This window comes from Copadichromis virginalis, linkage group LG23 (genome assembly GCF_057382275.1).
Source record: "Copadichromis virginalis isolate Kocher_CV1m ecotype Utaka linkage group LG23, C_Virginalis_male_GT1.1, whole genome shotgun sequence".
Classification (NCBI taxonomy): Eukaryota; Metazoa; Chordata; class Actinopteri; order Cichliformes; family Cichlidae; genus Copadichromis; species Copadichromis virginalis.
This window is the reverse complement of record NC_140639.1, coordinates 51,367,115-51,379,941: the sequence shown is the minus strand read 5'-3', so window position 1 is coordinate 51,379,941 and position 12,827 is coordinate 51,367,115. Positions and strand designations below refer to the sequence as shown.

Here is a 12,827-nt window from a genome sequence, read left to right as displayed (position 1 = left end):
CCACATTCAGAGAGAGATTGTTGTCAGCACACCACGTGGCCAGGCGTCTCACCTCACTTCTGTAGTCGGTCTCATCCCTGTTGCTAATGAGACCCACCACCGTTGTGTCGTCCGCAAACTTGATGAAGAGGTTGGAGCTGTGTGATGGAGTGCAGTCATGGGTCAGCAGAGTGAAGAGGAGGGGGCTCAGCACACATCCCTGCGGGGCCCCCGTGTTTAAAATGATGGTGCTGGATGTATTACTGCCGACCCGTACTGCTTGAGGTCTTCCGGTGAGGAAATCCAACAGCCAGTTGCACAGTGAGGTGTTGAGCCCCAGCTGGACCAGTTTTTGAGTGAGCTGTTGGGGGATTATAGTGTTGAATGCTGAACTGAAGTCTATGAACAGCATTCGAACATATGAATCTTTTTTGTCCAGGTGTGTGAGTGCTGAGTGGAGTGCAGTGGAGATGGCATCATCGGTTGAGCGATTGGGCCGATACGCAAACTGGAAGGGGTCCAGGGAGGGGGGTAGGACAGTCTTGATGTGCTGCATGACTAGTCGTTCGAAGCACTTCATCAGGATGGGAGTAAGTGCAACAGGACGGTAGTCATTAAAGCAGGAGGGAGATGACTTTTTTGGGACCGGAATGATTGTGGTGGCTTTAAAACATGTGGGGACGACAGCCTGGATGAGTGATATGTTGAAGATGTCTGTGAAGACATCAGTGAGTTCCACTGCACAGTCTCTCAGTGCACGACCAGGAATGTTGTCAGGACCCGGAGCTTTACGTGCATTGATCCTGCTGAGGGATCTCCTCACGCTGTCCGGGGACAGAGTCATGCTTATATAATAAACAACTAATGGTAAATGGTAAATGGCCTGCATTTGTATAGCGCTTTTCTAGTCCATAGGACCCCAAAGCGCTTTACACTACATTCAGTCATTCACCCATCCACACACACATTCACACACTGGCGATGGCAAGCTACATTGTAGCCACAGCTGCCCTGGGGCGCACTGACAGAGGCGAGGCTGCCGGACACAGGCGCCACCGGGCCCTCTGACCACCACCAGTAGGCAAACACGGGGTTATTATCTTGCCCAAGGATATTTGGCATGCAGCCAGGAGGCAGCCTGGGATCGAACCACCGACCTTCTGATTAGTGGCTGACCTGCTCTGCCACCTGAGCTACAGCCACCCCGTAAATGGAGATATAAATAAATAAATTGTCATTGCTAAAAATGGAGAGGAACTACCAGACCCCCGTCATCAACGAGTGCCCAGTGGAGAGAGTGGACAGCTTCAAATACCTCGGAGTTCACATCACACAGGACCTGTCATGGTCCTGTCACATCAACACCGTGGTGAAAAAGGCCCGTCAGCATCTCTACCACCTCAGACGCTTGAGAGACTTCCAACTGCCCTCCAAGGTGCTCAGGAACTTTTACTCGTGCACCATAGAGAGCATCCTGACGGGAAACATCTTAACCTGGTTCGGGAACAGCACCATGCAGGACAGACGAGCTCTACAGAGGGTTGTGCGGTCAGCTGAGCGCACCATCCGCTCCGAGCTCCCTGACCTGCACTCAATCTACAGCAGGCGGTGCTGGACCAAGGCCAGGAAGATGGTGAAGGACCTCAGCCATCCCAACAACAGACTGTTCTCTCTGCTGAGGTCAGGAAAGCGATTCCGCTCCCTGAAGACCAACACAGAGAGACTGAGGAGGAGCTTCTTCCTGCAGGCGATACGGTCTCTCAATCACACCACCACACAGTACTGACCCACACATACAGTTCTTACACACACACTGGACTTTCTGGACATTTGTTTACACTAGTGGCCACTGCACAACTACAACTACTGCGTGGTCATCCAATCAAATCACTCTATCACAAGTCACTTAAATAAATCACTTTTAGTCATATTTGCACTGCACAGGACACTTAAATATGTGGATTGCACAACCCTGGACATTACATTTCTTTCATTACCATTTATTACACGTACAGCTGCTCTTATTGTCCTATATTTTTATATATTGTTCTTATTGTTCTATATTTCTTCATATATTCTTATATATTTTCTATATTGTGTATTTTGTTGTACAGTTATTTTATTTTTAACTTTAATTTTTATATTTTATTCTATTCTTTCCTAGTTAAATTTACCCTTTATTTTAATTTTCATATTTATTTTCTATCCTATTCATAGTCTTTTATTTTAGCTCACGAGCAGCTGTCTAAGCATTTTACTGCATATTGTACTGTGTATGACTGTGTATGTTACAAATAAAATTTGAATTTGAAATGGAAGCATCAGAAGAGTAAATGCATATGAAGTAATTTACAGATATGGTGCAAACAAGAAAGTATAAAAAAAACTATTCAGTTTCCTGTTGGTGACTGATCCTCATATTCATGCAGTGCTTCTTTTTATGGTTTGCTTAGCAGCAAATCACACTTAAATCAGACATGATAGTGCTTCACTGCCAGTTCTTTCTATTCGTACCAAATCTCTTTGCAATACTCTCTTTCCTGGTTTTCTCTAATTTCTCCTCCTGTAATCTAGTTTGCTCCACCTACTGTCTCACTACTCAGTAACTATTAGAATGTGTGTGTGTGTGTGTGTGTGTGTGTGTGTGTGTGTGTGTGTGTGTGTGTGTGTGTGTGTGTGTGTGTGTGTGTGTGTGTGTGTGTACCCACATGGAAAAGAAATAGAAAATAATTATGAAAGACTTGCATAAGATGTGGCCTACTTGATATAGTGATCATATAAGGCTTATATGATTTACTCATGAAAGTGGCCACTTTCTCATTACTTTGATATATTGTTTTAGTAAGTATCCAAAACATACAAGTTTCATTATATAATTTTTTCAAGGGATCTTATATCTGTTTTCACTCTTGTATGCTTTTCATACAAGTTTCACACAAGACAAATACAAACTTCATAAGACTTATAAATATCTTTTCCATATGGGAATGACAGACAGAGAGAGACTGATCTATCTAGGAAGTGGTGCTAATTATGCTTTGGTAACCACATGTACTTTTCCTTGCCCCCTACATACAAATATTCTCCCATTTCAATGTGAAGAGAGGATGGATGAACAAAAAAGGATACGAAGGAAAGAACAGGATGGGAAGGGAGAGGTGAAGGAAAAGGGGAAGAAAATGAAGAAACAAGAAGAAAGGCGTGTAAACGAAATGTAGGACAGGTAGAAAAAAAGGAAAGAGAGGAGAGCAAAAAGGGAAGAAAAGGGCAAGAAGAGAAGAGAGAGAAAAACAGGAAATGTAGACCAATGTAAACTTTAAGAGAATAAAGGAAGAACGGAAAGGAAGAGAAAATTAAAGGGGGGAAGGAGATCCCACCATGACAGCCACCAACCATCCTGCAGCTACAGCTCCATGCAGTGGCCTCTACAATCGAGGTGAGGAACAAGGTGCATTTGGGGTCAGCGTCCCCAGCCTTCCTCGGAATGTTGTTGATGTTTTGCTGAAGTTGAAGATTTTGAGGACCAGGCCCTCTGCCAGCCTATGGTGTCCTGGTTCCACGGCTTATCCACAGCTCATGGAGGCCCTTATATTTGAACATGGTGTTTATTATAGACAAACTGTGTTTTGCACCGAAGTCCAATACCAGAACACCATCTCAGGTTTAGATCAAGCAGGCCATTCCTTCTGATTACTCCCCAGCAGGCCTCACTGTCATTGCCCAGGCCAGTATTTAAGTCTTCCAGTAGCACGACAGAGTCCTCAGATTGAGCACCCTCAAGCATCTCACGAGTGACTCCACGAAGGCTGGGTACTCTGAACTTTGTTTGGCACATGAGCACAAATGACAAGACCTGTTTTCAGACCCAAAGGTGCAGACAATCAACAGTGTCATCCACAGGTAAAAAACCCCAACATACAGCAGCAAGCTGAGGAGATACAAGGACACTACATCTACATCTAGCTGGTACCGCTCAACCACTCTTAACCTGGACATAGAATGGTTTTCTTTTCGTTTTGCGTAATTAAAGTATTAGGACATGTTTAATTACAAATAACATTTCAATTCAAGCTCTATTACTTCTACAGATCTTATTTAATAGATCTCTTTATCTCCATTAAATAAGATCGAAGAGAAGAGATCTATTTTTAAATCATTTGGCTAAGATTAGAATTGGTTCTGACAGCTTTACTCACACTGTCACACCAACATGCATACATAGTACATTCACAAAATCTCCTTCACCATGCCAACAACACACCAACAACACCTCTTAAAAATACAACAAACCTGCTTCCTAAAATTTGTGCTCATACAACAAAATGCAATTGTGAGGGTGGGGTAGGCATAATCCACAAAACTTTCATCCAAGGGACTACTTTTAACCACATCTGAAGTCCAGTTTCTGTGACTTTACCTATATCTCAATTCATAACAGAATTAGATGGTGAGACAGTTGTGCGTGGCAGCAGCTACCTGTGCACACAGCAGATAAAGTTGCCAATCCCTTTGCATGTATTTTGTCTATAAAGTCATCAAAAAAATGCTGTTTTTGGGCTTGTTTTAAAACTGCATTTGTCTAGTTGGTGTTTTCTCCATGTCTCTTATCTCTATCTCAGTTATTAACTCCATTACTGAGGTAAGCAGCGACCAGTGGTTGGTTGCTGACTAAAGTTATACCTATTCTGCTGTCATATGAAATGAAGATGTGAAAATGATGAGTTAATGAGCTGGTTGGATGGTTGGTTTATCTGTCCACATACATACAGAATTATTTTTGCTCACATTCACACCTACAGTCACTGTAGAATCACCATTTAATCTCTCATTAATGTCAATGGACACTAGTAAGAATCTGGAGTAGGGCTGGGCCATATCATACCGTTCACGGTAATACCAGTATAATGTTGGGCAACGATAAGAAAATGAAATATCGCGATAGAATATGGGTAAAACGCACGCGCGCAGTGCCTTTGTTTTCATAGGCACATGGCGGAAAAAGCATGGCGGCAACGGAGAATGAGAAGGGCGAAAGCGGATCGTTAAATGAAACGGATGAAACGAGAACTGGTTTGTAAAACTGCTGCAGCTTCAGTGGTGTGGAACTGGTTTAGCTTTCGTCCGTCAGATACACAACAAAGCACTATTTTTGGTAGAGCATGCTAGCGGGCCGTCGTTATTACCGTGTTTTTTGGAAAACACGGCACACTTAAAATCAATCCTTTGATTTTTCTGAAAATCCACAGTGCCCCTTATAATCCCGTGTGCCTTATGTATGAATTGTGTGCCTTATAATGAATATATATATGAGTTGTGTTTACTGACCTCAAAACGATTTTATGTGCACGGCGCTCGAAAATCTGTCAAATGTTTCAGTACGACTTTGCTAAGCTACGAAGCCGCACCGCTTGATAGATTGTCGGAGCATTACAGCTATCGTAGTCAGGAGCCTCGCGGAGTGATACGTGCTGTGCTTCAACATAATATTACCGTATTGTGTGTGTATAACCTCTTTTTAAGTTTTGTGGATGTTATACATGGTTGTGCTGAGGATATGTCGGCCAGTTTCCACTGGAAACGCCTTTTGGTTAAACTGTCAGCGAGGAATTTGCACTGTTACATTTTTATATAACTTTAATGCACATAAAAAAACAGCTGCTTGTTTAAGTGAAAATACATTGATTTTTTTTTTTTTTTTGCACTAATAAAGTTGGGGAGTTGTAAAGTATTTTGTATAGTGTCAATTATATTGTCAGTTATATCGTTATTGCAAATTTTCAAATGTATATCGTGATAAATATTTTTGGTCATATTGCCCTGCTCTAATCTGGAGTATCCAGACCCACCTACTTACATTCTTTAGCTTAAGCTGGTGCTTGTATTATTTCTTTAAACAATAACTATACAGTGTTTAAACATTTTTGGGAATATGACTGCCTCTTGCATGGAACTAGCAGATATAATTTTGTGCTAACCAAAGTGTTGAACACCTTAATTTAGCTTTTTGTGCGTAGAGTACATGTAGATTATACTGATTAAATTCTATGTCATTTAACAAGGAGAAGAAACAATTGTATCGTATTATGTGTCTGTCTTTACTCAATGAACTCAAGTGGCTTATATACAGAACCTTTGAAACTTCAAGCCAGTCTCAATTTAACCACCACCGCAACAGCTACCACATGGCAAAATTGGTATGGCCCGGATCTGGCCCACACAATGTGCTTACACATGGCCCACATTCCGCAAAGAATGACGGCCCTTTGGTGGCCCAAATCAGGTTTGCCAGAGGTGGCCCACACATGGGCCAGCACAAGGCCAGTTGCAAACACGCAGCTGGTCCTGTGCTGGCCCAGGACAGTTTCAGCTCTGGCCACAGATGTCAGCCTAATGTGTACCTTAATCAAACCATGTAATAACAACGTGCCGGAAAATAATAGTGCAAAAACAGCATGACAGAACTCTGTTCTGACAGTGAATGGACTGCTTCTTACGTGGCGCTTTTCTACTCTCCCGATTACTCAAAGTGCTCTATACAACATGCCACATACACACACTTTCACTAAACTGAGTGCTTCCTAACTACATTCATACCATGCAGACTGGAGGAGCCAGGAATCGAACCACTATCCTTCCGATCAGTAGGTGACCCGCTCTACCTCCTGAGCTACAGCCACACGGTGGTAGACATGAGCAAACTCTCACTAGGTTTTGGATAAAGTGTACACTCACAAACCTGTCAAACCTACATTTGAAACATTGGCTACCATAGCAGTATAGTATTGCAACATGGCATTTGGGTCTTCTAACTAAAATAGGAACATAAATAGTGCCTCATTGCCAGACCTGGCCCACATCTGGTTGACATGAAGTGTCAGCTTGATGACGGATCCAGTCCAGACCTATTTTCTATGAGCCTGGGCCACATAAAGCAAACCACAATCAGGCCAGATGTATCATGCCATCACATAAACTGTGCCATCTATGGCAGGCCTGGCCCATATCTGGATGACAAATCACTAACTATGCCAGAAGTCAGCCAGCAGTGCCGGCATGACACCAGATCTGGGTCAGACCTGCCTGCTATGTGGGTATTGTTCAATTAATTAAGACAAAGCCACGCTTTTTTGAATTCGATGATAAGGCAGGGAAACTTCTGGCCTATCAAGCCCATGCAAGGTCAAGTCTGCTACTGGCGACATAATATCGGACCCAGAGGGAATTAATGAAGTATTTGTTCGTTTCTATTGCGATCTGTACACTTCAAGCTCTCCACCTCAGGCACTCATATGACAATTCAAGACACCTCTTTTGAATATTATCCATACGTCGTGCAATTCAGTTCCAGTGGTTGTGGTATCTCTCGACGTGGAGAAAGCTTTCGACCGCTTCGAGTGGAGCTTAGTCTATGAGGTGATGGATAGGTTTGGCTTGGCGGTTGACTTTATTCTCTGGGTTAAGTTACAATATTCCTCGCCATCCACCTGTATTCATGCTAACAACAACTTGTCTTCGCCTTTTCCACTTGAGAGGGGGACTAAGCAAGGGTGCCCTCTCTCACCCCTCTTAATCGCCATTGCTATTAAGCCTCTCGCAATATGGCTGCGTTCAGAGGGTATATTTAAAGGCATTACGAGGTTCGGTGTGACCCACAAACTCTCACTTTATGCAGACGACTTGCTCTTGTACATTTCTGACCCTCTAAACTCATTCCCGGTGCTTTTTAACATACTGGACCAATATGGTACACTGTCAGGGTATAAGCTCAATTATCAAAAAAGCGAGATGCAACCCCTCAACTCCCTGGCCCGAGCTCTTCCCCACTCAATAGTACCCTTTAAGTGTACAGAAACTGATTTAAATATCGCTTTTTAATTTTATTTCTTCTTCTATACCTAAAATGATGAGGGAGAATTTGCTATCCCTACTAGACAACGAGAAAGACTGTGACCATCGGACTTCACTACCATTGTCAGTGGCAGGAAGAGTTAATCTGACAAAGATGAATGTCCTCCCCAAATTATTGCATCTTTTTCAACATGTCCCCATTCTTCTTACTAAAGCATTCTTCGACAAGTTAGAAAAAATCCTGTCACATTTCATATGGGGAGGGAAACAAGCTAGAGTTTGTAAGTCTGTTCTTCAGTCCTCTAAAAATGATGGTGGTCTTGGTCTGCCCAATTTTAGACACTACTATTGGGTAGCTAACATACAAAAACTTTTACATTGGGTTCACAATGACCTCCCTACCGGCCTGGGAACTCACAGGAAAAAGCTTGAATTCTTAAAAAAGTAAAGCTGTATCTAAATAGTGAAAAAAGTTCAATATAATGTAGTGCAGAGCATATTCCACATAACTGTGGTAGTTATGGGTAATGGCAAAAAGTTGAGAAGCACAGGAAGAAAAGCAATTAAGGTTTACTTTGAATTAACACTTCAACTTTAAAACCATGGTTTATCCCTCTGGGCCCATGACAGGAATGAATCAAATGTGGCATCTTAATCTTATTCCAACAAGGTTTGACACAGAACCATGAGCGGAAGCTGGAATACATGGAAATAACCTATGCAGGAACAGGGAGACCATGCAGAAGCCATACAGAAAGACCCCCACCAGGATGTTGGTTTCAAACCCAGAACCTTCTGGGTGTGAAGTGTGAAGAATTCTCAAAATTAATAAAACCAGGAAACTACATCTTTACTTTCTACAATATAGGGATGATTGTCTGGTTCTGCCGAGGTTTCTTCCTGTTAAAAGAGAGTTTTTCCTTCCCACTGTCGCCAACAACCCCAATATTACCCCCAAATATTGGTTAATTAATTATTGAACCAACTGTTGCCAAGTTCTGTTAATGAGATCACATTTTTTATGGTAAGTATCAGTGCTCACAACAACAGTGCAGCTACATCCTGTAAATGTAAATGTGTATATAATATTTTTTGGGGAGGTAAAAAAAACTCAGCATCAAGAACAGCAACCTCAAATGCATCTTCAATTGCAGAGCCGCCATTACAAAATGTTGTGTTGACTAACATGATGCTGTGACAATAAGCCATAGTCTCTCCAGAACATACCTCCAGAATCTCTTTCACTTGCTCAAACAAATCAGTGCCATCTACTACTATCTTTACTACCACAGACTCCTGCCTGTCATCATCAGTCATCCTGTCCATCACCACTGCAAACAAAAAGGGGCTAAGAGTCAATCCCTGATGTAATCAGACCTCCACCTTGACTCCTATTGCACACCTCACCAGCTCATACATGTCGTGCACTATCCTCACATACGTCTCTCGTACTCCTGACTTCCTCACAGCACCACAGTTTCTCTCTCTTAGTGTGAAACCATATGGATTCTCTACTGTGCAACTCCTTCTGACCTCCTCTATATTTGTCCACCAACCAGTAGCATGCAGTGACTTTGACACAAAGACAAGCAGAGAGTTTTATGGATTAACATTAATGCTAAAGATATTTAAGACTGAGCTCATTTCAAACATTTGATATATTTTCATAACCAGCTATGCAGCTTGAACTCTATATTGAGGACTTGGAAGAAAAGTTTAAAAGTAATTTCCAAAAAAAGTCGGAACAATGTTTAAAGCAAAGTGTTTTCCAGTTAGTAAGGCCCAGGGTTATAATGCAGACAAATCCACTGTTTCCACTCAATCATTATCTCTATACAGAGTGACCTACCCACTTTTTAAAAGTATTTTATGGTGAAAGTCCAATGAATTAGTATAAGACGGCAGACTTTGGAATCCAGGAGTGCCCTTCGGGGCCATATCATTCCCGGTCTACCAGGTACTAAAGACCTCTCCCATCACATCTGATGCCCACGATCAAACTAAAAAGGTCGGCTTGCCCATGAAACAAAGACACGCAGCAGTTTCAAACGGGAACAAAGGGATAGTGTGCTTCAGCAACAATAGCCAATTGCAGCCACAGCATGATAGTAATTTAAGTGAAAGATCAAATCAGGTGAGAAGCTTTTTGTTTATGTAGTTTGAGCTAAAAGGAGAAATTTGGCTTTCTCCTTTATTTTAAGTTTAAGCTATTCGAGATTAAAGGAGAGAGATAGCATCCAATTTGGTATGTTTTAATTTCTGTCTATTTTTAGATTTGACTCAGCAAGCACTGCTCTGCTTGCCATGCTTGTCTGGACAGAACACAAAGCAAATATTACACCTGTAGTGCTCTTTCCTGGAGCTATGCAGGTGCTAATGGATCATGACCTCTCTTCATAACCTTTGTAACACTAGGAGCCTTTTGAGGTTGAGACATGACCAAAATGAATTTATTATTTCTCTACAATTACAAACCCTGTGTAAATCTATGTTGGTATCAAAGTAAAGCTAACACTTGTGAGACTTTTTACAAGTGTGGGAGGTTTTATTAGATGATAGATCTTTTAGTAGATATAACTCTACAGAGATCTGTGCTTTCAGCAGAGACATTGTTTGTGTGCGTCATTGGGTGAATGGGGGAAATTCAGACTTTGTGTTTACATCTTTTTGCAGAATCTTTTTACCTGCTCTTTAATTTTTTGTTGTTCTAGTGGTGTTTAGTGGTCCTGGAAATGGTGAGCTTTTAGCTGAGATTCTGACATTTCTTTATCTGTGAAACCATAAATGTTATTTGGTATGAATGTAATCATGATCTCCAAAGTCAGCTTAAATGACTCACCACAGAAAAGCTCATCTGGAGAATAACTGATTAATGCAACATGGTTCTAAAGCTTCTTTATCATCATATCTATATGTATTCATATTCATATGTAAATGTTATCATAGATCAAACTGGATATAATGTTACCAGTTATGAAAAACACTATCCTGGTTCATTCACAGGGTTGTTGGAACCTTACATATGAAACCAGAATGTCAATACAGAAAAGATGATGAATTCACAGAGCTCAACCTACTAAATGCTTGCAAGAGATGGATACTATTTAATACTGATGAAATGACTTCTCACTGGGTGTAAGGTGTGCAGGTGCAAGTTAGAGACGCAGGAAGCTCTCTTACCTTAGCCAATTGTGAGTTTACCCATTTTGTGAAAGTCTTCTTCTGAACGTCTTCTCTTTCATCTGTCGGGGTGAAAAAAATAAAAAGACAGAGTTAGGAAAAAGAAAAGGAAAAGAATCCGTTTGCGTTACTCCAAAATTCCTTTTTTTACTGCTAACTAACATCACGCTCATGATACTGTCTGACAGTCATTTTCAATTCTACAATCCTGCCTTTCTTCTCTCTTGCTGCCTCAGATCACACCTTTCCCATCTTCTCTTCCTTTTTCTTTTGCCGGCAGCAGCACTGTTCCCACCACATCCTGTTGGCCAACAGCATCAAAGGTGGTCACTGTTAACCTGAGTTCTGTGGAAATGTTTTTCTCGATGAGCCACATATTTGATTTGGTTTCACATGCCTTTCTCACTTGGAGTAAAACGGCTTGGTGAGATTCTTGTTAAAGACTTTAAACCTGGGTTATTCCACTGGAATTTTCCTTTTTTAAATTTGAAGCTTAACTGCCGTGTGGTGTGCAGCATGCATAATGTGGAAACTGACTCACATGATGACAGCCCCAAGAAAGGAAGACCACTGCTCCTGAGCACAAATTCATCTGAATTTATCCTCAGAAATCTGTATTTAATGTTTAATTGTAATCAACTGCATGACTGTCCACAGTTAGATTATCTTTAAATCTTTAAATTAATCACTGATTTTTAAAAATCTGTCCTAAATGTACGTTAATAAGATGATTTTTAAATTTCCTTTAAGGACACCATGAGACCTGGGGTCCAGGGACTGCCTCTGCTTTCAGCTTCAACCTTTGTGTTTGTGCAATAACTGTGTGTAAATGCACATATAAGTCTGCACACTGGGAGAGAAAGGCCATGACCAATAGTCCTCTTAAACTAAACCTAATTTAGAACTGATTTACATGTGCACACACACACACACACACACACACACACACACACACACACACACACACACATATGATTCATGAACACAGCTACTTCTGCATACTGCATCTCATTAAAGGGAATCCAGCCTTAATAGCTCCATCTTAATTTAGAAAAAGTGACAAAAAGCGGTGGAGAAAATCATGCATAGAAGTGATAAAAAAGGAAAGATGTAGGGAAAGAGAGAACAGTTAAAATGAAGCCTCTCGAGGAGAAAAAAGATTGAAAACAGTTTAGACAAGGCAATTAAAGGCAGAAAACAGAGCAGACAATATGAAAAGACAGCTGAAGGACACAAAGACAAAAAGAAGACAGAGGATTATTTTGACACTGATGACCAAAGACTAGATTGGTTCCAGCCTTCAGTTTAAAAGCAGCAGTCTTATGTATAAAGTTTATGTTTTTGTTGTCACTGTGTGTTTGTGTGGTTCAAATCAAAGGTTTTACTGTTTGTGTTGACAGCTTCAGGGGATATAAAAGAGAAATAAGTGCCTGGGTCATTTTCAAAATCAAATAGCAAATTTCCAACATAAATGCTTAATGAATTCTAAAGCGTGCAGGGTTATAGACTTTGCTCAGTGCTGCAAAAGTGATTGGACAGTGCTTCACAGTGCAGAGGGATAATGACCCAAAGCATGCTAGAAACACAACCCAAGAGTTTCTCCAGGCAAAGAAATGTTCAATTACCAAGTCAGTCACATGATCTCACTCCAGTAGAGCAACCAGCAACGTTTAAAAACTATTTTCTATTTGGCCAACTCATTTTGAACCTTTAAAATAGAGGACTATGTGGAAAATGGCTGTAACAGTTAATTAAACTGAGCAGCAACATCAAATCAGATGTTTTGCCCGTCGAGTCTGGTGAAACTAGACATACAGGGA

The 12,827-nt window shown here is 41.2% G+C and overlaps 1 protein-coding gene across 2 annotated transcripts in view; it reads right to left on the bottom strand.

Annotated features, from left to right (window-relative positions):
* dmd (dystrophin) overlaps positions 1-12,827 on the bottom strand; it is a 289,532-nt gene that overhangs the window by 210,156 nt on the left and 66,549 nt on the right. For both annotated transcript variants that reach the window (XM_085449001.1, XM_085449002.1), the window contains exon 2: positions 11,008-11,069. In XM_085449001.1, the coding sequence (XP_085305127.1) occupies positions 11,008-11,069 (62 nt within the window). The remainder of the gene's footprint in view (positions 1-11,007; positions 11,070-12,827) is intronic.